The 27982-nt window shown below is 42.3% G+C and overlaps 1 protein-coding gene across 9 annotated transcripts in view; it reads right to left on the bottom strand.

Moving 5' to 3' along the window:
• The window catches only part of nrxn2b (neurexin 2b), a 700882-nt gene that overhangs the window by 24239 nt on the left and 648661 nt on the right, over nucleotides 1-27982 (bottom strand). For 8 of the 9 annotated variants that reach the window (XM_026160315.1, XM_026160297.1, XM_026160299.1 and 5 more), the window contains 2 exons: nucleotides 19785-19956; nucleotides 5103-5192 (listed from right to left, as the gene is read on the bottom strand). In XM_026160315.1, coding sequence (XP_026016100.1) covers nucleotides 5103-5192; nucleotides 19785-19956 — 262 coding nt within the window. The remainder of the gene's footprint in view (nucleotides 1-5102; nucleotides 5193-19784; nucleotides 19957-27982) is intronic. The other variant, XM_026160309.1, reaches the window with a different exon arrangement.

Here is a 27982-nt window from a genome sequence, read left to right as displayed (position 1 = left end):
CAAACTAGGGAGTGGGCTGGTTTTAGGCCACGCTTGGATTGCTATTGCACAGATTGCTTGTCGGAGGCAGAAAAATAATGGTTGCATGTCTGTTGCAACCCTCAAAATGTATGTGGAGAGGAGGGGAGGGGACGGCGGCCTGGCGCTGTGTTCTAGCCAGGTTTAGCCCTTCCTCTGCCTGTGGACCTGAAGCAGGAGGGAGGCACCCGGAGAGTGAAAGGAGTGGATGGTGGTAAAGGATGATCTAAGTGTATATGAGGGGATATGAAAAGCACTGCAGCTGGAGAGAGCAGTATCTCTCTCCCACCACCGTCATCATTACGCCTCTCTCATCCTCCTTCTACTCCTGTTATCTCACAGAGAGGAGGCATGCCATATGGTTGCAAGAAGCTTCTATTCCGAATGTTTTCTCTTGCAGGGTGGGAGGGATGGCCCAGAATTCACCTCTGTCAATGCGCTCCTTTTTGACGTGCAGGGTGCAAACTTGGACCGTTAGCGTGCAGAGTCTGTATTTGTTTCTGCGCACAAATCCTTCATGCGCCTGCAGAATTTAGAGTATCCGTATCAACAAACATGAACTCCCCCATTTTCATTTTCTTCTGCAAAGAAAAAAGGATAGGAAAGGATAAAGTCGAAGAAGGCAGGAGCACAATGGGGGCGGGGTGGGATGCTGACAAAGTCGATTATGAAGCGTTCCCAAGTTATCTCCTTGGTGCACAGCTCTCCTTGGTAATTAAGAACGTTTTGCTTTTTTACTCCCCAGAAGTTGGGTTGGTTCGGGTAGAACACTATGAATTAATTGTGTTTGACAATGGCGATGAGGGGCCAAATGCAGCATGAAGATAGACAGAAAGTCTTGGGAGGCAGAGTGAAGCTCTGAGGTCCTTGAAGGAAGCTCTGGGCAGTGAGACTGTGACGGTGCAGTGAAGTACTCTGGAGACAGTAGATTGGATGTAATCAGATGTGGCTCTATATCTGATCCTACATCTGTATGTGGATCTTAAACAAGTGATACTGTCGAGGGAGAGACAAAGAGAGATAGCACAGTGGTTAGCTGGGTACAATTTTCCTTCTTCCTGTTCTCTCCAGCTGTGACTGTGCTGCTTTTAGGCCATTTCATGGTAGGGGACCATGAAATAACAGTAAAGAGTCCCTTATTTCAGACTAAAGAGACGTGTTCTCGCTGCCACTTCTCTTCTCATGAGCAAGCACGTTAAAATTCATTCGGTCTCCCCCTACTTCTCTCAGATATGGCTGTAATAGTGCAGCGAGATCAAATGAGAAAACAACATAGTAACTCTGCGGGATGCAAAGCTTATGATGGAGTTACTGAAAGACAGCCTCATATGGATTTACTCTCAATTGACTGCTGCCAGATGTGAGAAAATCTCTGAAATGAAGCTGGGATCATGAATAGCAGCCCTGGACCAATGCCTGGCCTGGAGATTTGATTTGGGCTTTGGCACCACACCAAGCGGAGGGCACTTGATTGCTTTCACTTTGGGAATTGGGGCGCTCGCACCAAACCATTAAACACTGAACGTTAAACCTAGTTCTAGCGTTTTAGCCTGCAGAGACCTGCTATCCTAGTATTCCTCCCTTCTTCTACTCCCTGCACTTGTGTAGCTCAACTCCAGGCTTGATTGTCAGGCTGCCGGGGAGCTCTAGAGGGATAGAGTTGTTGCCAGAAGAAGATGTTCCAATTCCTCTGGGAGCTTTTTTCGCTTCGCTTCCTTCCTTTTCGCATCTGTTAAAGTGAACACCTACGGGAAATTGATTCTTGCCGGTTATTTGTACTGTTTATTTTCTAGTGGAGCTCCCTGATGAGATGTGGAAGCCGCGACACATATTTATTGTTTCTAGCAAAAAAAACCCCCCAAAAAACGGAGAATACTTGCCAAGTATTTTTCTTTTTTTGGGTAAGGTTGGCATTGGTGGTCAGAGGAAAAAGGAGGAGGATAAGAAGGGAGAGTGAGGGTTAGGATAGGCAGACAGAGAGGAGAAAACTTGGGATGACAGACCCATCACAAGAAGAAGAATAAGGGGACACATGTGAGGAAGTTTTGTCCCGGCTAGAGCTGTTGCAAACTTTTGGGACTTGGGATTTTTCCCCTCCACTGGGTCTCTGTAATGGCTGCCGTTTTGGATTTAGTCAGCAGGCACCGAGTTGGCCAGAGATGCTAACTCTGATCTGCCTCACACACAGTTGGGGAGATGGGATAAAGGCTTCAGAATGAGATGTAGTGAGACAGTGCAGCGGCACAGCCCAGCTCTCCTTTAGGACACTTCTGGCTCCAGTGACTTCCATTATATCCCGGCGTGACTAAAATACTGATTTGTGATAGCGAATGCGGGCGATTAGCTCTCTTATTTTTACTTCTGTCCACATATTAAGGTAATAACGCGTTGAGATTTGTACTTATAAGATCTGAAAGATGTGGAGGTTTTCCATGCTTGGTGAGTTTTACAGAATTGATGAAACACTAAAGGCACTTGAAGAGGAGACCCACGGGGCTGATTGTTTTCCTCACTCTGGTCAAGAACCCTGAAACATGTAAAGACCCTCTGAGGCGCTGATGTAAGAAAAATCACTGGACACCAGAGACCATAAACCCCATATTGGCAACACAGCCTGGACCATTACAGGCCATCCATTTCAGAATGAATGATCCCGGCTGTTTGCCACACACACGCACACACACACACACACACACACGAACCAGTGTGTAAGTCTTGTTCAAGTATACCACTCACCCTGCATAGCAAATACACACAGAAGGATACATTAAAATACATCAATCTCTTTAGGAGTGAAAACAATAAATGTTAAAGGGACCTTCATTTATTTTTGCTTAGACACATTTTGTTGAAATGACCCAGAGCAGCTGTGTCACTGCTGAATTTGGCCTTCAGTCATTTGCTGTGTTTTAACCCTCTGAGTTTTGCTTTACATCAAGATGGGGACAACGGGAAGATGTTGCCACTTGGAGATTTGTGTCTTTTAGCAGGAGTTAGAACATTGTTAGCTTCGTATTTAGTTCTTGTCCCGAACGACTGCCGTAACCTGTCCAAGTTCTTCCAGATACCAGCATCCAGGGCAAATTATGTTCAAAGATTAAGCATCGTTTATAACACGGTTATAACTGAGGGCTCTCTGAATTTTGTCACCAGCGGGGCAAAGCTGGGAAATCAGTCAGATCGTTTCAATTTAAGAACGCGGACGACGTAGCAGCGAGAGAAGCCCCCAGCAATTAGTGTGGGTGGAGTTTGATTTGCTGTTAGGTGGTTAGATTCTGCTTAGAGGTTTCTTAGCTTAAATCTCTCTCCATGTCCTTATCAAAGCAACAAACAGCTTTAACCCTTTGAGCTTAGCAATGTCCTCTAATCCCCATTCATTATCTAATCTAGTTACAAACAGCATCTTCCAGAGCCACTTTTCCTCTTCAGTCCGTGACGTGTGTAAGACGTTCCTTTAATGAATCCCATAATATTAACAAATAAAAGACCTTGCAGATTTTTACCCCCCAAAATGCACCCAAAAATGATCAAAGCCTGCACTTGAGATTTAATGGGTGTTTATTTGTTTATTTCTCCTGCCTACTTTCTGCAAAAGCTCTCATCAAAATGATTGGATACAGGCTCATATCAAACTATAGAAGAAAGAGAATAATAGATTCAGTTTAATGCTCAGTCTCTTTAGAGTTTCATAGCATGCACAAATCATTTCATAAGTGGGTAAGTCATTTTTTATTGATCCACTTTTTCATTCAACTTTCATCTCCCAAGCCTCTTTAATTCTGATTTGTGTCCTAACTAACCTCAGCAAAAGTGCATTCCCCGGCATGTCAGAGGAGAGCACAGAAGTCAGTTTTCCTCGAACTAGAAATGAATGCAAGGATTGTTTTGTTTCCATGAAATAAATATGCAAGCACTTCATTTATCTTGTTTGTCTGTCACATGAATACTTCATTTAGCTCTCGCAGACAAATTTCATCTTCTGAATTCATGCGTGCATGTTTTATCGTTCACAATTCCATTTCAGGAACCCCCCTAAAGGTATCTGGCCTCAAAAGCTTAATTCATGATAATTGCAATACATCTCTTATGCAAATAGTGAAGCTATTGCAGATGTTACTGTAAAGTCTTAGATTCTTATCCTTGTACTGTTTTTTTTAATAGTTTGCTAGAGTTCTGTGTGCGCTAGTTACCAATAAAAAAAAGTTGTCTTTGAAGTAGAAACTCAACTTCTTCTTCTTTCTTTCTTTTTAAAAAAATAAGAATCAACCACCTTCAGCAGCACAAACACGCGGCACAAGACAGAGAGGTTGGGACATTCAGCACTCAAAGGGTTAAAGAATTGTCACTTTCATGGCATCGCATTACAAACTTGTGGCTCAAGTTCTGTGTAACGTTGGGCGAGAAATGGAGCCCACACGCTGAACAAACACAACAGTCCCTTTAACTTTTAGTGACTTTCATGGGGATTCTTTTCCTTGAGGATAGTCATTCTTTTCTTTTTGCTCTGTTTTCATGAGTGATTAGTCAGTACAAGTTCACATTCAGCCAACAAAAGACACATGAAAGAAGCAAACGGATTCACTAGGTTGTTTACATGTGGTCAGGTTATTACGGGATTATGTTGGGTTATTCGGGAGTTATTTCTCTGAAGAGATGCAGCCCCAGTTTAAGGTGCTTTGGATAAGGTCCTTTTTATATCTCCAAATCAATACTTCAGAGGAACGAAAACTTATAGAAGGTAATTGTTTTTTGGAATGACAATTTTTTGTCACAGTGAACAGCTTTAACTGACAACTAGATATAAAACTGAGAGGAAAAGAAAATATCTTCTGACAATACCTCATTTGCAGCGTGGCTTCCCATCACTGGAGATAAAGAAAAACTTCAAAAGAATTAGCTAATTATATATCAGTCAGTCATTTGCAGGCTTTTAAAGTCTGCACTGGGTTATAATGGACCCACAGTCGTGTGAAAAAGCCAGATCGTATTCACCCTTGATGCTTGGCACTGCACCTCTTCCAGAGTGGTGGTTAACGGTAGGTTAGGCAGTTAGATCATTAGTGGAGTTAAAGGGATTTTATTACCTTTGTCGAGTAGCCACTCGTCAACTACCCGACCAAGTCGGTATGGGATTCTTTGTCTAGCAATAGCCAGGCGCTCATTATCAAAGTTCCCTTTAAGAAATTTGGAGAAGACAAATTAAGAAAAGGTTACACAAATCTGGAAGTTGAAAGGTTAGAGGTTAGAAGGGCAACATGGCAAATGTTTAGCAAGTTATGTACTTTAAATCAGCTTTAGTTAGGACAGGAAGAACTTGTGGATGTGTTTTCGGGCTGGTTTGTTTGGTTAGACAAGTTAACAGCATTCTAGTTACCTTGAATTTTAAATGATTTTTTTAAATGCACTAACAAGTTAAACAGATTTATGAATTATTTAGATATAGTATGATTACATTTGTGGAAGTGCTAAATTATAATAGCTGTCACAGAGTCACAGAATCAGCAGTCAGTAAACAACACAGTTATTACAGTATGAAATAATAAAGCAGAAAAAAAGATTTCCCATTGTTATTTCACATGAGCATGACATAATCACAGAGAATTAAAACACATTTCATGGTTGTTCCAAGGAAGACATATTTAAGTTCCTGCCGCACACAAAGCATTGCTGATGAGCAAACCTCCACCTGTGGAGCATCACTTCACTTTACATCCAGTTACTCCACTCTGACTAAAGAGAAAAAAGATTTAGTGAAACTGTCAGCACTGAGTTTTTCTCAGGTTTTTTTCTTCCTTCTTATGCATTAATGGAGCACTTCTCAGTGGCACTTGGCAATTAGCATCACTTCATCAACGTGTCAAAGAAGTTTCATTGCTGCTGTGCAAACTTATTATCCCTCACTTCACTTCAATCAACCTCGGGGTCATACGCTGTACCTCTTATAGCACTGTCAACAGAGACAGAGCTGGAATTAGGGAAGACGAGGGCTGATGTGACCAGACTTGGGGTTTTAATAAAATCTAATGCGGTGGTAAAGTCAGAGGATTAATTAGGAGTTTTATGTACGTCAAACAGCAGCCTTTGTCAAAAACCTGAGAGCTATGCTAGCTAAAATGAGGTCAGGGAATCCCCTGGTGTCCTAGCAGAGGGATAAAGTTCTGCGAGTGGTACCAAAAAAATAAATAAATATATATATACATATATATATATATATATATATATATATGTATATATATATATATATACATATATATATATATATATGGGTGTAGTATATAGTATATATGTAGTATATACACCAACATATAAAATATATGACATGTAGGAATGTGTCCAAAATGCATTACTTGCTACAGTCTGAGGGGGGAAAAAAAAGTGGACATAGATTGAATTGGAGTTCCTAGCAGGATACTGACAGGAGATGCTGATGGAATTATCTGCAGAGAGATGAGTCAGGGATTCAGGGAAGGTTTGGGAACAGTGTCTAAACGGTAAACACTCTAAGCTTAGAGTGCTACATCCTGCATCCTCACAAGTATACACTGATTTTGCCCCAACTCCCCCCTTAGCACCACCCTCTGTGGTGCCGCAATGATCTAAAATAGACCACCTCTCAGTTCTGCAGTACCTACATCTACTCCCCAGGGGTCTCTCTACCCACACCTGCCTCTGTAGAAATGGCTCACATAAGCAAGAGGAGATGCGTTTCCACGTGTGCATACTGTATATGAAGGGAAACAGTTGTTTGTGTGTGGGGCAGAGGGCCGAAAGATAATGAAATCTGAACAGAGAAAACGCACGGAGAAGGAAGAAGCCTGGGATAAATGATAGCTGGCACACTGATGACGAAAATAGGAATTTTGTCTGGAATTTTGATCTTTTTAGTGACTTGAGACCCTCAAGTCATGAACCTGATCTATTTAAACAGGTTAACATTTGGACCATCTGTGTTTTCTTTCTGAAACTGAAATTAGTCTAAATTGAAAGGAAACGCTCATGCAGCAATTACACGCATGTGTTCACATTGCACTTAAGATTATCCAGGCACAGCTCTGACTTCTGGAAAACCAGTACGGCAATTAGAGTGCACATACAACCCTGGTTTTAGAAATGACACGGCCACTCTGTTGCAATCACCAAATTAGAGAAGGAGAGACAGATGCCGCTGGCAGCAGACAGGGACGAGGGGAAGATGGGACAAATGAGAGGGGTGTGGTGGTGATGGTGGGGGTTGCAGAAAAACGGCAAAATCAAAATAATAACAGAGCGAAAGCAAAATTGTGGGAGGCAGAAGTCCTTAGTGAGATGAATCAATTGTGTGCATGCGTGTTCTCCTTCTACTGCCACATCTGCCATCTCATCCACAAACCCTGACTAAATCTCCTCCCTCCTCTAACTTTCACTTCTGAATCAGCCACTTCCAGCAACACAATCCAATACAAGATCCCTTTTACCAGCCAAATAATTTGTGGATAATGATCATCCACCGGTACTTCTCCCTCTAGTGGCAGGCTTCTTCAAAAATGGGTTCACCCTCCTCATCTTCTGTGTCCTCTCCATGAAAATGTTCCTTTCCTTTCTTGTTTCCATCATTCTTTCTCTAATCCCTTTCCTTTGTCTTACTCACTTATCCATTTCCTCGTGCTTGCTCCTTTCCATCTAACTGCTCTTCTTCTCTGCTTGTCCTTCCCTTATTATCAAACAATCCTTCAGCCACACTTGGCGCTGTCCTTTTTCTCACCTCCCCTTGCCAAAACTAATTTTGATGTCTTTGTTTGCTAATAACTTCCATGCCCTATTCTTCCCTTGCACCTATATCCCTTCTTTTCATCTCCCGTTTCCCTCGTTCTTTATAAATTCTTCCTCAGCTACTATTTTTCTGTTCTTTCTCCTTCTATTCGCTATGCACAGCTGTCATTTCTTGTCCATCCAAGCTCACCGTTACTTCTCCCCTTTTCTCACATATCTCTCACTTGCCCCGTTAATCCCCTGCCTTTGTTTTGTTTTATTTACCTTCACTCAATTTTACCTCTGTATTCTTCATCTCCCCACGACGCAGCAAGTTTATTACTAGGATATTAGATGTAGTACAGGCACTTCCACACAGTCTAAGTGTGTGGCAGGCAAAGTAATAAATGCTCAGAGTGTAGAGTGTGTACTGTATGTAAATGTGTGTATCCTTCCCTGGTGATCAGGAGTGAGTGACAACATCCTCATCAGCAACCAAAGACAGCAGAGAAATCAACAAGGGGGCTTCTTACCTAACCACTTGAAACAAAAACAAAAAAAGAGGGACAAGAGGAAAAAAACAGGATCTGATGGAAACCACAACAAAGAAAATTTGACTATAAATTTAATTTTAGCAAAACATATGTGCAGTGGCAAGGGAAAAAGTGGCACAACGTCCTGTTGGACAGGTTTTTTTTAATGTCCTCTACACTGCAATTTCTAAAACCCAAATTCCTCTGTGTCCTGCTTGTGTGTTTGCATCTGTTTGTATTCGGATCCTTAGAGAAATAAGTCATTCTGTGTGAAACAGTGACGCTTCTCCCTTCTCGCTCCTCGCTCCTACCAGCTGAAGCCTGCTCTGCATAAGAATGGGGAGGGGGGGATAGAGTAAACAGCTGGGCCCTTCTCCTCTCCTTCTCCACTATTATCGCGCTCACTCCATTCCCAGGACTGTTCTCTTCGCTTGATATGAAAGATGGAGGAACAATGCTCTCGTACCTGGTGCTCAAGTAAAATCTGATATACAAGAGAGGGAGAGAGTGATAAACTAGTAAACGAATCAGTGGTTCTATTACTTTGAGGGATGTATTTTTTTTCCTTTTATAGCCAATGTTCACCAATGGAAAGCAGTGTATCAGATATACGGAAATATTCCCTTAAAGGGTCCACACACTTATGCAAGGAATACAGTTTGACAATATAATAGCCCTGATGCATCATGAAAGTCTTTGATGCACTCAAAGACTTTCATGATGCATCATGATCTTTGTTCATACTAGGACCAGAAGTGAGGCTCTATGAATGGATTTGTTATTGTTGACTTCTATGTTAAATAATAATGTTTAGCAGACACAGCTCTGCGCTTTATGTCAAATATGAGCCTAAGCCTATACTTCATGCTTCTTCATGTCCCTGAAACACCGCTGCTGAGGACAGACACGTGTCTGTCCTCAGCCACCTGGAGCATTGGCGGGATTAAAAGCTATGATCAGACTGGTTTTGGGTAGGTATCACAGCTGTGTTGCTAGGGGCAAGGCAAAGGCACGCTGATTAACTGGCACCCTGGGGAGACACAAAGCAAGGTAGGGGAGGCAGGGGACCTGCACAGCATGCCAGGAGTGCAGAGTGTGTCTGAGAGTGTCGGAGATTTGGATGTTTTGATAATCCAGCATATGAATCACACACTGTGTCTTTGCGTATCAGTACAAACGTCCATGTCTGTGTGATTACATGCGATTGTGTTTGTAGCAACTCTCCAAGGAGCCAACTGCATATCATGTAGCTCTGCAGGCAGCCAGATGCCCTTGTACAGGACACCCACATTGGAAATCCATCCATAAGAATGGAGATTACATTGGAGACGATTGGCTAGCAGCCATCCCGCTCTTCCTCCTCTCACAGAAACCTCTCTCCATCAAACTCGCCTCATTCTGCTTTTCATTTGGTAACTTTAGATGGATTGCTCTCTTATCCACTGGGTGTTTTCGAGAGCAGATTGGCATAGGAAACCACAGCCTTATGTAATGTAACCTCGTGCTACTAGATGCATCTCTTGTGTTGTTCTTAAATACTTGCTCCTGTTTTTTTTTCTTTTGTTCGGTTCTTTTATTAACAAATGTGATCAAATTGTGATTTTATAGCAATTCCAACAGGTGTTTGGGAAAGATGGCAAGTGATGCCAGTGCAGAGTCAAATTTCAGTCTATTTTTCTGGGAGATGATGTTAAAGAGTCAAAAATTGACAAAATTGACACGATAAGATGGCAGTTTTGGATCTGTTTTTTTCTCCTCCATCTTTTTTTTAAACCAGAGACTGCAGACGAGTTTTGTCTCTTCATGTGAAACGCGAGGGAAAAGAAAGCGATTTACCTACCCACCATGCTCTTTTGTTCAATGTAAATACATCAGCCACCATTCACGTCTGCGTGCATCTCAAACAGACAGCTCGCTGTTTTAACAGCTAGCTCATCTGTCTTTCATCTTTGCAGCAGTTATCAATGCAGCAGCTCGTTTTCATTTCTTCCCCTCTTTCGTCTTGCTTCGACAGGATCCTTACCACCTTTCATCTCGGCCACGGTGGATTTGTGCGAGGGTGGCTGCCAAAGTGAGCCAAAGAAAGCCCCCCTCCCCCCACCTTCCCAACCCCAACTCGTGTGGAAATCAAAGTTGTCACTTCTCTAATTACCCAAAGCAATCTTTTCCCTCTCCTGATCTGCACTACTTAGCTGTCTCTCCTCTTTCCCTTTCTCTACTCATCATTATTCCTTGACTGTTTTAGTGTTCTCGCTCTCTCCATCATCACATAGTCACAGGCCAATAATTGGAAATACCTTCCAACGGTGCAAGATCCAATCACAAGAAGTCACAGAGCACCAGAGGCCCAATAAGAACCAGCAGAATGAGGGAGGGAACTATCATTAGAGACAAGTGACTAAGCTGGCTGACTTCAATTAACTATTACTGGCTTTTCTGCTGTACCTGTACCTTGAATGTAATAATGTAAGAGCCCAAAATATGACAAATGTTTGTCACGCATCGAATCCCAGTAAAGCTTTAAGAATACTTTTTTTTTAAAATTATTATTATAAAGAGCTGTTTTCAGGGTAAAGTGAACTTAAAAACTCCACCTGCTTATAGTAATAACATAAAAAACACGAATGAACAACAGAAATTTGTGTTAGCGACTGCAGATTACAGAAACACAGAGCTTCTGTGGCGCAACTCTATAAACTAGTCCTAACCAAGGACTAGTTTATAGAGTTTCTGTGAGAAAAGCATATTTTAAGAATTTTGAGAAAATGGAAACATTTTGCGCTCAATTCCAGGAGCTCCGTACTGTGTTGGCGTTAATGCTGAATAAGTTACATTTATACCTTAATGTCATGCAGGGGCTGTTACGACAGTGCAGACTAATTAGGGCTGGATGAGGTGACCCTGGATCTTCCTTTAGTTACGCTGCAAATGCCATAGGTTTTGCATTCTTTGTGTGTTTATACACCCCTCTGCATTTAATCATTAGTTATTATTCATTCCTGTCTCTCTTCTACAGTCTGTCTTTTTGGGGGTCGACTGACTGATTTTCTACCTTTTTCTCAAGGTAGTTTATATTGTATTACCTTACAATATAAACTACCTTGAGGTGACCGTTATTGTGATTCAGCACTGTATAAATGGAACTGAATTATTAACGTTATGGAAAATGAATGAATGAGCCTAGTTTCCAGTATATAAAGCTGCTGGTGCCATACCATATGACAGTTGAAATGGTTTCCTGCCAATCCCACCATGTGGTTCACTCCACACCGTCGTCTGTCATCTAGTGCTTGGAGGAACATTAAAGCGATGCAGGTCTACTTCAGTACTGTTTGTTTAGAGGCCAAAGCTGCTGAAGTAAAATCTAGTCCATGTTCAACTAAAGTCTCTGTGCCTACAGCCATTTGTCTCACTCTGTATAAAGTGCACCCTTCTTTCCTAATCAAGTTGCTCACCCCTATTTTTAGAGTGCTCTCATATAGCTTTTGCTAAAGGGAAAAGGGAAGCAGATTTTCTGGGCTGCCACAGTCCCCCCCCCCCCCCCCCCCCCTTTTGTCTCCCTGACTGCAGAGGTAGCAGAGACAAAGATGGTTACCGACGCACCGTGGCAACATGAAGGTAAAGATAAAAAGGGGAAGTAGGAAGGAGAGAGCATAGCCAAGACCATTTATCTGAGTAGTAAGAACATCTTAACAACTCAGTCGGAAGAGCTGAAGCTGACCTTGCTGGTACAAAGAGTCTCTCTTCTTCTGTGAATCCATGTCTTTCCTCTTTACTCCCCCCCCCCGACTGTAAATGCCAGCCTTCACGCTGCACAGATCCTCTAAGTGCCTTACAGAGTGAAAACACGCAATAACAACAGCCCTGTCTTTGTACTTTATCTTTCCTCTTTTCTTTTCTGCCCTTGTCTTATGATCTGTATTAAGACCTGGGCTGGACTCCTCAAAGTCAACATTATCTGGAGCAGCAAGTAATTTATGTTTTACAAACTTATTCTAAGTTCATGCACGACTCTACATTGCACGTGAATGGTGTGTTTATGCTCTATCACATTGGACAGGCTATATGTAAAGAATTTCCCAAATCTGGGACAAATTAAGTTTATCTTATCTTAATCTTGCCCGCTGTGTTGCAATCCAATTTGTGAAGCTCTTATTAGTCAGTAACATTCTTTATCCATCAGTAAGAAGCCTTATCCATCTCAGCAGTAACAGCAGCTTGCTTCCAGCATGCATACTGGATTTCGCCTCCCCCCACCAAACCACTCCTTCTCTTTCTTCCTCTCTCTTCCTTCTTCTCCATTAGACATTTTCAGCAATGCATCCCCTTTGCTACACTTTGCCGCACATTCCTTTTCCTCTTTCCTACCCCCCCTGCCGTCAGACCCTCCATCCATGCATCCATTGCCATCCCCTAACCGCCACTTCTTCTTTCCAGTTCTGCTCAACTGCAGTCAGAAACTAAAGTGAAGTGACAGCTCCATAGTAAATATGCTGTTTGTAAATACAGCTCTCAATGACTAGGAAACAGTAGGATTGCACACTGTGAGCTCTCATTGGTCATAATGACACAGTTATGAGGCAGCAAAATATGGTAATCGCAGCCAATATGCTGTGATGGTGTTGATATAACTGTGGTTGTAAAATTCAGAATGATTATTCAAAGCTCAGGGGACACCTTAGTGAATCCCAAATGCCAAGTGTGGTATAAACTCACATAAAATGAATGGATTATTCCTGAAGCTGAATTCTTACTGTAATGTCACAACTCACTGTGTCCTGTGACTATAGCCACCATCCATTCATCCATCCATTTTCCTCTGTCTATCTAATCCAATGGGGCTCAGCCCAGCTGTCACTGGGCAGACAGACACCTAGATTCACAGAAAGAGTTAATGTGATGGAGTAGTATGACACAAATCAGACAGATTCACGTATTACAATTTACTACAAAAACTATACTATATCTCTATATAAACAACAACACGTCTCCCTTCACAGCTTAGAAACAGCTAAGATGGAAAATTTGTTTCAGTGGTTGAAAGGGCAACTGGCTCCTTGTAAGAGAGGGATTACTGCTATAGCGGCCTCCGCTCACTAAATCTGACCTCTCCTTGGGGTGTTTCAGCAGCTTGATTGGCAAGAAAGTAAAGAACAGGAAGAGAATAACTCAAGAAAAGAGTAAAAAAAAAGACATTTGTGGAATTTGATCTATGAGCAGGATTTTAAAATCTAAACTACAATTTAGAATTAAATCTGCTTTTTGATGAAAATGATATACACCCATGATGCATTCAAAATGTTGGACTGTCCCTGCTGCCTGTAGTCCTGTTCTGTGTTTCTAGAGCTGCGCCCATAACCAGGTTCCTTATGCCTGCCTTTCTGCAAATGAGAACTCATCATTTGCAAGACAGAGGAACCTGGGTGAGGTCTTACGTGGGGATAATATTGTGAACACCTTTTACAGTGTGGAAATCAAATGTGACAAGGAATGTGAGCTGGTGTGCGACAAGAGAAGGCTCAGCAGAGAAGAGTGTAAGGCAGGAGGACCAGTACATCCTCCTTACTCCAGTGAAGCAAAGAAAATATTTAATCTCCTGCTGAACTTGTGATTTTGCTCAATTACAAAGAAATGAAGACTCTCTAATGAGAGTTTCATTTTACTGGAGACTATCAACCAGAAGTAAATGATATATAAAAACTTATATAAAAATGATTTGAATTTCATTGAAAGAAATACGCACTTGATCCTCTACAACCCAGGAGAATCAATCAATGCATTACAGATACTCCTGATCTTACTCCTGTGTATAAAGCACACCTGTTCACAAAATGAGTTTCTTCCATTCCAACCTCTCCACCATCAGGCTGCCACGGGCAAGACCAAAAGAGCGCTCAAAAGATGCTAGGGACATAACTGTAGACTTGCACAAGGTTAAAAGACCACCAGTAAGGAGCTCATGCAATTTTCTTCCAATTCCAATTATTTCCAATTATTTGAAAATAGATGAAATCTAAAATGATCATTATCACCCTCCATTTGCAAGATCTTGCCTCATGAATTGAGGATGATCATGAAAAAAGTGTTGAATAGCCCAAAACTACATGGAAGGAGCTTGTTAAAGATCTGAAGGTCAGAAGAGATTCTAGATGAAAATAACCTCTAATTCTTACTGCTACTATCCCAAAGAGAATGCATTAAGGTTTAATGCATTCTCTTAATGCATGACTGTCCTGATGTGTTCTTCTTCTGGGACAAGGTAATAAAGTTATTGACATCACTGACAAATATCAGTCTTCCTGTTGACCCACTGCTACATCTTCTGCTTGATGACTCTAGGCTTCCAATGACAATGAAAGCACGCAAATTGTGGCTGGCAGGCATAACTGGGGCCAAAAAACTAGTGGTTCAGAGGTGGCTACCACCACATGATCTCTCGGTGAAACACTGGTTACATGCCTTCTTAGATATCTTGTACTTAGAACTATCCTCAGCTAGGGTCAACCATGCAAACCCCTCAACAGTCCAAAACTGGCTAAAGGGAATTAGAGAGACCAAAAGGTTGCTCAGAAATGTGCAATAGGGAGTTAATGCATGTTATTCTCTTTTTGTTTTAAATCACTGATCTATTGTACCTTTCTCCTTGTTCATTATGTTAACCTGTTGTGTCATTGGAATGTCATGGTTATGCTGCAAATGTGTGTTGGTAGGGAGGATGGGGGTGGAGAGGGGGAGAAAAGGGACTTAGGGTTTGGGTTTGGGGTAATGTTCTTGGGAAACCCAATATATTGTATGTTTGTGGTGTGCTGTATAAGACAGTTTCCCTTTGTCCTAAAAGCAAATAAATATTGCATTACAAAAGATCTGAAGGCAGTTGGGACCACAGTCACCAAGAAGACCGCTTGTACCACACTACACGACAATGCACTGAAACGTTGCACTGCCTGCAAGGTCCTCCTGCTTAGGAAGGTACACATACAGCCCCATCTCAAGTTTGCTAGAGAACATCTAAATAATTCAAAGAAGGCTTGGGATGAAGTGTTGTGGTCAAATGAAGCCAAAATAAAGCTAGTTGGCATTAACCTGATCTACCCAAAGAACATCATCCCCACAGTCAAACAGGCCACAGTTATGAATGACTGTCTATCTCTCTGTGCTAGCCCAACAGTGGATTGGTGGCCTGTCTGGGACCTACTTGTGTTTGAGGGGGTCAAAGGGCCAATATTGCATAAAATCTTGGATGAGAAGATGAGAGATGGGTCGTGGATGGGTCTTCCAGCATGACAATGACCCTAAATATATCGATAAGGCAAGTCAGTTTTTTTCCAGGGCTTTGGTTGATATTTGGTCTCTCACTATAAAATTAAACTACCACAAAAACTGAAGACTTCTGAATCACCAATGAGCAAAAGTGCATATTCTCCTGACATTCTAAATAGGCTGTAGTTATAAATGGCTGCCTGTGTCTCTGTGCTAGCCCTACAGTGGATTGGTGAGCTGTTTGTGGTGTACCTCCAGGCAGAACTACAAGCCTGAATTGGATATACAGGAGAAAATTAATGGATAGATGGATGATATACACTATGCAAGACTCCAGAGACACGAGCTTTAACAGAAAATCAATGGTAAAAAGTGTGGCAGTCCTGTCCCCACTGCATAATTAACAAGTTCATTCTGAAATAAAATCACCGCAGCCATAAAAACTAACAACAGCAAATGACAAAAAAAGTTTCAATTACCATTTTGTGCCATCATATACACTATAAATTGCCTTCAGATCACTTCAGTAAGACAACTTTCTGTAACTTTAGAGAAAAACATTATATGTGTCATTCATCCTCTCAGAAAAAAGATAAAAGCACCATTGTTCACATCAGAAAACTCTGCTCTATGGACATAATGGACATTACTCAGTTCCTAGACCAAGGAAGTTTCAGCATTTAACAAAGTTACATATACTTGAGGAATATGGCATGCCAGTACAAAAATAAAGAAAAGCTATGAAGAAGTGAGCAAACATGACTCTTTATCATTAGTCATGCTGTAATTTATAAGTCTGCTAGCATCTGCATGCCTAATTATCAGACCATGTAAGCCTAAATATAAATGTAACTTTGCATTGGCCAGAGAAACAATGTGTTTCTTCTTTTAAAAGCTGCAGTTTAGCTTTAATTAATGTTCAGTGAAGCTCTGTAAAAACACTGTATGATACATAAGCTAACAAACACTGATGCAGAGCAACAGTCATTCTTAAGTCTTTATTTTTCTGTATTGCCTCAAACCAGAAAATAATACTTTGGTCACTCAGAAATGAATATTCCTAAAGGGCAATGCCATAAAATCACAAACAAACCTTTTAAGATAAAAAATTATTAACCACATGAGACCACTTCCTTTCTCACAGCAGATGACCATTAAATAAAGGGACTAGAGTGTGAAATGGTACAATTACAGCCCGTATGGCACCGGTGCTAACATCTGCCTGTTTTTCTGAGGCAAGGTTGAGGTGCTCAGTGTGACACGGGGAGGTTTTTATTGAGCCACTATGCCATTTTGGGAAAATGGGAGGTGGGGCGGGCCAATAACTGTTGCTGCAGGAGCCACCGGGGACACCTGACATGCTGGATTAGTTGGCCGAGCGTTCCTCTGACACTTTTTGTCTGCTCTCTGTCCATCAAATACAATGTGCACATGCACACAGACACACAAACATGCTGTACTATGTGATGCACCCAGACAGATGCATGCACTGTCACACGTAGAATAAGACATGGACCACAACACCCACAGACACACAGACTCCCCGAGGACTACTAACATCACTTCGTGGGACGTCAGGAGACGTGTTGCTTAGCCGCTGAATGTGCCTGACCCGTGACGACCACATTCGCTGTCAACATCTTGTCTCTCCAAATCATCACCTCGAAATGGCCTTCTGTTTAAAAGCTTGCTGCTGGCCAGCCCGGGTTTTAATAAAGGCTTTGTGAGTAAAGCGATGCAAAATCTTCAGTAATCTCCAGATATTTTGGGCTGAGGCCACTTATAGTGCACACAAACGTGTTTTTTGTCAGAATAAGATACAGAGAGAAAATCTGCCACCTTTTTCACGAGGAATGACGGCTCTACATTCTCTGTTTTACTTCCACCTTCCTTGTGGCCTCATCCTCTGGGAGCTTTTACCAGAGACCCCAGGTATCCCACATGTAACTCTCAATATGCACAGAATGTCAGATACGGTTCAGAACTGCAAAAGTATACCAAGGAGACTGCTTGATGTGGGTCACAACAGTCCCTCTGGGGAAGGGGATTTCACAGGAAAGTGCACTTCCTTGTTTTGTTAGAGGGACCAGACAAATATGGTACCTGTACCATCCAACAGACGCACCATTGCAGGCATTTTTCATGACAACTTGTTCTATTTTTCTTGAAATCTGGTTTACAACGACAGCATAAGATGACATAAGTTTTCTGCTGGGACAGCATAGCAATGACACTGCATAATGTAAGCATCAAGAAAATGAAGTAGGTTTGAATACAGTCCCAAACCGTGAGCGCAAACTATTTTGTCCTATTTAGAGAATCAGAAGATGTCTAAATCTCCAATCTGGGTCATGGGAACTTGTTTCAACAGGGGACCTCCTTTTTCTTTCTCTACAAAAATATAACATCACTTTCTCTCTCCCTTTATGCACCTCATGTGTCAGTTAGGAAGTTGCAATCCCATCTCTCTCTCTCTCTACATACTCCTCCACCCATCTGCACCTAAGCCTCATCCTACGTTTTGCTTTCCTAATGTGTAACATGTCTATGTCCCTAAAACAAGCCCCACCCACTCCCCAAGCAATATGATGATGAGCACAACCTTCAAAGTGGGTATGGGTGCAATCTGCAAGCTGGCACCCAAAAAAAGTTAGAGTGTAATCAGCTCACATAAATGAAACAAACCTATTCTACAGCCATTTAGCCCCCCTGCTACCACCCACACAACCCCACTCATCTTCGTGACCTCCTAAAAGTTCCAGCCCGAGCACAAAACTCATCAAATAAACTAACAAACAAAAACAAAATCACACTCTTCAATTGTTGATAAGCACAGGAAAAGGAAAGAAATGTTTGATGAGGACAACAACCGCGGCGAGGAGGGCGGAAGGGAAGAGGAATAAAAAGAATACGATATGGGATGTGCATTAATGTTTCTTGATGAAACGAAACATAGATTCGGATGATGACACTCACTTGCCAATGTTAACAGGCTGCTCAGCTGTTATTTTCCGAGCGGTTTGCGCTATTGTTAGATGAAGGCTCCTTTTTGGAGCGTGCGCTGTTGTGAAAAGGGCTGCATTTCCATCATAATAACAACTGAAAAGAGTGAACTGTCACACGGCACTTCCTTTTCTGGCTGTGATGCATTCCCCTCAGTCTGGCCTTGCTGTGTTGATGGATGAGCAAGAGAATATGCTTCTCTCAATGCCAAAACAAAGCTTCGAAATATGGGATCACTGCTGTGACAGAGAATGTCACAGTCCCACTGCTCTATATGTCAACAAGAGTAAATATCATGACCACATTAGCGGCGCTCTCCCTGCAGTTTGAAACAATGATGATACATAGACAGTGCTTTTAGACAACGGGAAGAGAATGCATCGACTTCGGGTGGAGGTTTGCACATTGGACAGCATCGGTGCGGAATAAAAAACACTGCTTATTCGTTTGTAACATGAGACAGTCCTGCGTGGTGTTGCGTAGTCGTTGTGGGAACACAAAATGTCTTCCTTTGAACAACCATGAACAAAAGGGAAACACAGTGGAGAGAGAAATTACGTGGGGAGCTTCAGCATAACCAAAAATAACTTCATATTTCAGACTGAAATAGAATACTATGATTATGGTTAAACAAAGAGTGGGGGAATTAACACACTCCCAGCCGTGACTCATCGGGAGTTTGCCCTCGTTTAAATGATGTTGCACCCGTGTTTATCTTGAAGCGAAGGCTTGAGTTAAAAACACCTCCACGCTTTCCCAGCTTGAGGTTTCCTCCCTGTTTATCCTGCCTAAAGACCTTGCTCACCAACCATATGTGGCTGGCATACTCACGTTCGGCTGGCCTCCATTCAGTGCTGGCTTCACAGTGCCAGGAGCTATAATGGCAGACTAACCACAGAGAGCCGGTTTCACTTAGATGAGGACGGCTTGCCTCGGGAAGGCTGCTTTGCTCTTCCTGCCTTTTAGACCAGAACTGGACTTAATCACCAGGAATAATGCAAGCAGCCTCTAAATATGAATGTTGTGATAAATAAAACAGAATGTGTGTCTTTAAGAGAGAAAAAGATCACTTTTAGTTGCACATAGGTTGGGGGGGCTAAAATAATGAATATTTCATTTGCAAAGCTCCTTCTTTCTCTCTCCACTTTGTTGCCCGGCTTATCGGAAAACTCAGACCTGTGAAGGATCTAATCCAATACTGCCTCCCTCCCTCAGTCCCTAGATCAAGCCCACTGTTCCTACCTGAGGGGAAACGTTCAATGACGGGCTGGTTGTCCACCTGTAGCGTGGCGTTTCCACCACTGCGTGTGAATCGCACCACGTGGTATTTGCCGTCGCTCACCATCACCGCGCTCTCCTCGATGGTTATATCGTCTGTTCCCACGTTGAAGATCACGCCGACCTTTCCCCGTTCCTGTAAACAGAGGTTGATGCAATACACGGTCAACAAAAATGCACCAGCATGCACTAATATGTTAAGTTCAAACATATACCCATAAAATATAACATGAAGGGTTCGGGTTAGTGGAAAAGCCTGACCGCGGTCTCTTCTAAGATTAAGCCCTCATTGTCCACTGCCCCATCCCAACATCTGGTTTCAAACAGAATCTGGTACAATTCATGTATTCATGGATTTGGTGAATTGAGAGCCACGATTAAAGGATCTAAATGTTTTAAATATTCAGCTTTAGATAGGGTAGCTGTGGCTCAGGAAGTAGAGCCGGCCATCTCCTAATCATAAGGTTGATGGTTCAATCCTGCCTGTTCCAGTCTGTATGCCAAACCATCCTTCGGCAAGATACTAAACACTAAGTAGCTCCCGATGTGTGGATGTTAAATAGAAAGGACTTAGACCGTCCAACTCCAGGCCTCGAAGGCCGGTGTCCTGCAGGTTTTAGATGTGTCCTTGATCCAACACAGCTCATTTAAATGGCTAAATGACCTCCTCAACATGTCTTGAAGTTCTCCAGAGGCCTGGTAATGAACTAATCATTTGATCCAGGTGTGTTGACCCAGGGTGAGATCTAAAACCTGCAGGACACCGGCCCTTGAGGCCTGGAGTCCGACAACCCTGACTTAGACAAAGAGAGAAGTGCTTTATCTAAATGACTGAAAAAAACCCACAGTTTATAAAGTGCTTTGAGCACTCAGGTAGAATACTGTATTTTTTGGACTATAAGGCGTATTTAAAACCCTTAAATTTTCTCAAAAATTGACAGTGTACTTTATAATCCGGTGTGCTTTATGTATTAATTCTGGTTGTGCTTACTGACCTCGAACCGATTTTATGTGGTACACGGCCGTCAAAAATCAGTCAAAATGTTTTAGTATGACTTTGGTAAGCTACAAAGCTGGATTGTTACGGCTACCGTAGTCTGGAGCCTTGCGGAGAAATGCGTACTGTGTGTACAAGGACCCCAAAACGGCACCTGTTAAGAGACATGCTTACGAAGTGGATTTCAAACTTTAGGCTATCAGTCATGCAGTTGAACATACGAATAAAGCAGCTGTGAGATAATCCAACATCACAATTTGATGGACTTGTGGAAGAGGAATGAACTGAAAAAGTGAGTGTACTGTTCTGTATTTTATGTGTTAAAACTTAACGATGTTGAGAGTTATTGTGATAGAGTTGAATAAAGTTTCACTTTATTTTGTTTCGCTTAATGTGCCTTATAATCCGGTACGCCTTATAGTCCGAAAAATACGGTAGAAAAAAGCGATCTATAAGAACCGGTCTATTTACCTTTTTTATAAAAATGCTATTAAAGTGGTCACTTAGGTTTAAGTTTGTGCCATTTAAGCTGTCTCTAGAGATGATTTATAGATTCCCTGGAAAAAATATCTCAACAGTTACTCAGCTCGCTGCAAAAACATCAGTGTTCCCAATAGTATCAACTGTTTATCCACCATCATGAACCAACAACTAATATTGTAATTTGACCAGTGCTTTCCGTCGTTTTATTCTTTCTGGTGTTCAAGATAATTGTTATTTACAACACTGTTGTCTTTGTTACTTATGTTACCCAAAGATACCCCGTTGAGCGTAGCTAGATTCCAACTGGCAATGCATAATGAGAAAAATAAAATCATGTCTTTTGTGTTTGAGAATGAATTACACTGACTGAAGCAATTGAGTTGTCAACTAAGCAGCAGTTACCCTGCACAGTTAAACTGCAGTCATCCAGCCGTGTAACAATCCATGCTAATAGGCTAATACTGTTGTTCCTTTGTTGTCCTTTGGCAAAAATCAAAAGATATTTTTCTTCAGTCAACACAAAAAGCCCCGACTGCCTGTAGTCTGATGACACTCAGAGCGTCAGATCCCACACATACAAGCCTGGTAAGGGAACAGAGTACTTGCTGAGGACTCAGGCACCTTTAGTATTCATCAACCGGGTGACCCCCCCTCCCCTCTCCCATCTATTAGTGTTGACAGCCGCCCACTGCTTCGAGTTTATTACAGTCAGCCGCCTACTCCACTCTCTTCTCCCGCCATCTCTCTCCTCTCCCTCTGTGGTTCCTGTCCTCAGTCCCAGGAAAGGTCAAAGTCATTTACAGAGTTACAGTCTGCCAGAGAGCCATAGAACAAGGGTGAGAGAGAGAAAGGGAGAAACAGAGGACATATCAGACAGCACCACTGCATACAAGTTGTCTGTCTGACTGCAAAACCTCTGTTGCACTTTTGCCCAGCTGTAAGACCCTGCTCTGGTAGCTGTTGCCCAACCTACAGACAGCAACACTTCCTGACTGTCACAGCAGGTCAAGCTCATTTGCCGGTGGGGTCACATTTGCACACTGCTATCTCCTCACTGCAGCTACAACTTCATTGATTCCGTTACCTCATTAGGTATGTGCATTTATTTTGCCACTTTCCATATGCCAAGATATTCAGGGGTGAACCTGTGGCTTTTGCTTGCAGCAGTTTTCCATTATTCATGGCTGATTAAGTATTTTAAAAAAGAAAATAAGACACCCCTAATGTTAACAGATCTCAAAATAGCCAGTTAATTGAGTAAATAAGTGCAAAGGTTGTACAGTAAGTTAATGATCAGTATAATCAGCCACATTTATGTGCATCTTAACTGCTCTTTGCTGCTGTGTAAAGTTGTTATAGTTTTTAGCCAAGGCCACGTTACGGCCATGCACCGATGTCAGCCGTGATTAGGGTATTAATTGAGCATGCTCAAATGGTGGCGCAACATGTTGGTTGTGATTAATGCTTTGCGGGGATCAGCAGAACATAAGACACAGTTGAACAGCCAGAATAAGCAAAAGGAATCAGTGTGGAACACAACAGGAAGCAGAGCTCAGCTGTCCTACGTGATGCTCCTAATGAAGCTAGATCTGTATGAAATTGATGGACTACTCTGTAGATGGACTCATTCTGCAAGGAGGCTCGTTGGATGTCTCGAATGGCAAAGTGCTTCCAGCTTCTCAGCCACTTAATCAGTGGCTTCATGTTATAGACCGACCCTCACAGTCTTTCTGCCTGCTATCGTTGTGAATGCCAAAATCCACTATGCTGCAGATTTGACGACACCAGCATGAATACAGTCTTAGAGTAATTATGAGGTGCACAAGAATAACGATTTAATCAAAGCTTTCAGTATTGATACCCTTTAGATATTGCAACGGGGAAAAACAAAATGGAGAGGTTGAGTGAAATGCTTTTGGATCGAGCGGAAATGCCAGGATCATCTCCATTACAGCCCACGCACTAGGAAGCTTAGAATAATCATAACACCTTGCTTGGAGAATTAATTCAATTTGCCAGGGTGAAGCAGAATGAATCCATGCTATTACAACTGAAAAGCAGAAGGGAGTGAATTTGAGTGATATTTACAGAGAGATTAGCATTTGTGTTCCGCAACATTAGAGTTCTTCCCGGTGCTGAGGGAATGTATCGAGCCCATTACGGTGGGAAGCCGCTGGGAACCAGTGCTTTTTTAAAAATGATTTTAGTGTAGCAGTAATGACATTTTAATGGCCGTTTCCCTTAAGCGAACATATCTCTGGAAACAGAAGGAAAAGAAAAACTCTTTGAATGACTGGGAGCAGTCAAGCCTGCAACATTGAAATGAAGGGACTAGTAGGTAACTTACAATAAACCCTGGCTGCTCTTTAAACACCACAGCTTCTCAATGACTGCTTAGCAGCCCTTAATCTGCTGTAGCTGTCAGCTAATGTCAGGAGCAAGAATGCTACGTTTTCCACTTTTATCTAGAGGGTAGCTCATCTTACTTTTCTTTCTACGGGTAAATCGGTAGCAAAGGGAGCAGGTCCGCGGTAGACTGGGGGGCAGGAGCTCTACTTTATGATCAGATGTATTTTCAATTACATCTGATCTGCCTGAAGAAGCCAGGATCTGAGTTACTGAGATTCAATTAAATATTCAAAGATCTACAATAGTGGAGGGGGTTGGACGAAATACCTACAGACAGAATTAAGTTTCAACTTTAACCAAAATCGGTTTTGGTTCTGAGGCTCTGAGTTTTACAGAGAAAGGTTTCATCTGGGGACAAGAGAAAAATCAAAGATTTCCTCTTAAATATTATATTACTTTAAGTACAAAGTTGCTGTTCTTGCCAAATATCTGATTTGTTTACCACTGCACAAACTGCTCATCAGTTTCCCACACAGTAAATCGAGTTTAGCTACCAAAAAAAAAACTCGAGAAAAAAGAAAGTTTCTGTAATCTTCTCATTAGAGTCTCTCCTTCCTTGTTCTCAAAGACAAAAGAAAATTGACTTTGGAATTCTGCACGGCAGCCAGAGAAAGAGCAGTACGGAGTGCATTTCCGTCTGAAATATTTCAACATGACCTTGCGGCGTGCGAGAGCACGTCGAGGTAAACGCTGCTGTCGGGAGTGGAATGAGAATGAGGCAGAGACTGCAGTCTGTATGTGTGTATCAGGGTTATCGGGCTGCCTCAGTGAGCTCTCGCTGATCACGCCAAGCAGAAAAGGAAGAGCGAGAGGAGGAGGAGGAGGAGCAAGGGGCAGAGAGAAACACTGTGTGACAAAAGGAGAGTGGGAACCTTGATGATCCTCTGGGGCCTCAAGGTGCTTTGAGATCAAAGCTCCTTTTGAAGGTGTCAAAATCTGGTTCTTTCTTTTGCTCACATGCTGGTACTCAATTAAGAAAAGGAAAAATAGACAAAGGGGGAATGAGAAAGCATTTTTGAAGGATTTGGTTTGTTGTTTCATTTCCTCCTCGCCTGCTCAATCTTCTCCCTTTCTAACACACCCTACAGCTTCATCTTTACACACATCTGCTACTTGACGTATTTGCATTTCCTCAAAGTCTTTCTGAATCTCCCCCTTAGATCTGATACATAAATGCTAAACAGGCAAGTTAGAAAGAGGAAACAACAGAGACGCAACTGCTGGAAAGTGGATTCAGCAAGACTAGGGCAGAGACAGTTGCAGTTGTTTAAATCACTCAAGGTATTTTGCATTTTGCTGTATCAACTTGCCTGGAGAAATTGTTTCTGAAACACGGCTGACCAGTTCAGGGATTTGCTGGTTTGATAGATTTCATATTAATACTCCTCTGGCTGTTGGAAATGCAAACGATTCATCAGCTTCTCTCTCATTTGGATCTATCATAGGCTGTATCTGCTTGAGACTAACTTGACATGCCACTAAAAGTGTGCAGAACTGCAGTATTTATTAGCTTATGAATCAGCCAGCAGAGCAGCATGGATAAAAAAAAGAATGATAAATTGATTTTTACTGGGCGCCCACAGAAAAAGCAATCAATTCTTATATATGTATGTACACAAATATTTGACACATCCATGCGGTGTAGGAAAGCCTAATATTTCATACAGCTTGAGCTAAGCATTTTAACGTATTTGCAGATTCTGTGCATTAATGTAAAATTCCATATGCTGTTTACAGTTACCGACTCATACTGGTGATTTTTTTCCCTAAAATATCCCACAGATACCCCATCTGATACCCCATCACTTGGTATCGCTGCATCTTCCTCATGAGTTTAATTCCTGCGCTGATTCCTGGCTAATCAGCTTGTCAACATGTATGCATAATGCCTGCGAGCGCAGATCCGCTGTGGCATCTGCTACAAGGAGAACAGTATAGTGGGGCTAAGCTTCCACTTAGAAACTGCAGCGTTACGTAAGGAGAAATACGTGGTTGCATAACATGTAGACTTCTTGCCGGCTAAATCATCCACTGTCCGTTCACTGAACGTCTTCAGAGTATCTGCGACAGAAAGAGGGAATTGTTGAGGGCCAGCAGCCATTTTGAATCAGTAAACTGCTCTGTAGCGCGCAGATTTCACGTCTTCCCTTCTTATCAGTCACCTCAAATGACATAGTGCTGTTCCAGACGGAGCTGCATGTGTCATTTTGATTTGGTTTATTTAGGAAAAAGAGGAGGGCTGTGGCAAAACAGTCGCTTTTGCAAAGAAGACATGGTTTCCGTTGCCACACCTTCTCTCGGTTTCTGCTCAGCTAACATCTGTATGTGCTTGCCGTGGTCTCTTGCAGTCACCTTGAGCACCTCATCTTAAAGGCACTTCATATCCTCTTCGATCTCTTTTCTTTGCCTAGTTATTTCCAGCAGTGGTCATGGCTATGAGAGCACATTTGCACTGCAAATGATGAGTGGCCACTCTAACAGTGAATCAGATCTCATTGAAAAATCAATGACTTAGACAGATGTGATGTGAGTGCATGTATATATATACATATATGTGTGTGTGTGTGTGTGTGTGTGTGTGTGTGTGTGTGTGTGTGTGTGAGAGAGAGAGAGTATACACTGATGTGTCTGAATCTCTTGTCAGAGCATGACTCACACTGGGCTTGCCTATTTGTCCCCAAGTACACACACATACCAGCATTGAGCCAAAATACTATAGAGGGAAGAAACAGTGAACATACTAAGAAGGAGAGAAACACAAATCAACCAAAATACCGTCCACTATAACCCTGATTGTTGCCACTCTCAGCAAAACCAACGCTGACTCGCATATAGTAAGTACTGATATGACTGCTCATGTACCGTACCACTGAGACTGTTGATGGATGGCATCCTTCAGCACAATAGAATAGAATAGAATAATCCTTTAATTGACCCACAAGGGGAAATTTGGTTGTAACAGCAGCCAAAAAGACAAATATACAAACAAACAGGACACAGGACACAGAACAGAAACATACACAATTTTTCTTACATATTTACATTAAGGACAACGGTTACTATAAACAGAGAGTACTGTACAGTTATTAAATTAAATAAAAACAATTACAGGTAAGAGGTAAACCAGGTTGTAGCGCGAATTGGTTAATTAACTAACTTATTGCAGTTACAGCATTGATGTAAACATCTATGTTTGTTGGGAGCAGTTCAGATTGTACAGTCTGACAGCTGCAGGGAAGAAGGACCTGCGGAAACGCTCCTTCATGCATCTAGAATGCAGCAGTCTGTCACTGAAGCAGCTCTGCAGTTCAGCAACATTTATGTGCATGGGGTGGGAGACTCTGTCCATCAGAGATGTTATTTTGGCCAGAGTCCTTCTGTCTCCCACCACCTGTACTGGGTCCAGGGTGCATCCCAGAACAGAGCTGGCCTTCCTGATGAGTTTATCCAACCTCTTCCTCTCAGCTGCCGATAAACTGCCGATAAAAATAACTATAATACTTGGAGGTCTGACTAGGGATGGGTACCGGTATCCGGTGTCATTATGGCACCGGTTCTGACATAAACGGTAGTAACCAGACCAAAAAGCAGCGCACATTTCGGTGCTTTATTTTCCTGAGATGTCATACACTTTGGATTCTAGCCAATCATTTTACCTTTCCAAGGATAGTAGGCGGGCCCAGGTACGTACGCTCTTTTAGAACAGAGCTGCAGGTTAAAAATGCCCAAGGCGGAGCGGTCAAAAGTCTGGTTGTACTTCACAGCAAAAGATGCAAACTCAGCAGCCTGCAACAAGTGCTTTAAGGTGATACTGTGATACTGTGCAAAGGAGGTAACACCTCAAATCTGATGAAACACCTGGCGGTTTTTTAAAAGCCGAGAAATGCACCGTATTTGATAGCTTGCTGCGAGACCTCACACCGTACACATCTACTGCGGGTGTGGTGCCTGTTATCAGACCCGGAGTTAGCAACATCCCCCAAGAACCCGAAGAGGAGAGTCCTGGCCCCTAGCCCTGCCAGTGTAGCAGAAATGATGACGGATGATGATGCAGCAGCAGCCGTTCTTCTCTGGGTGAGTAGTTTAATGTTGTTCGTGTGTAATTTACGTTGAGTATGCTAACCACGTTATTAAATTAATGCATGTAAGGTGAACTAGCAAACACCGTCATAGTTACATGCGGCTGTCTTCTTGTTTGATGGCAGATACTCCCTTCAACCTGGCCAAAAAGGCTAAAATGACCAAAGAAAAAGTGGGAAACAGCTAAACATGA

Source organism: Astatotilapia calliptera, chromosome 3 (genome assembly GCF_900246225.1).
Source record: "Astatotilapia calliptera chromosome 3, fAstCal1.2, whole genome shotgun sequence".
Lineage (NCBI taxonomy): Eukaryota > Metazoa > Chordata > Actinopteri > Cichliformes > Cichlidae > Astatotilapia > Astatotilapia calliptera.
This window is presented reverse-complemented; position numbering and strand designations above follow the sequence as displayed.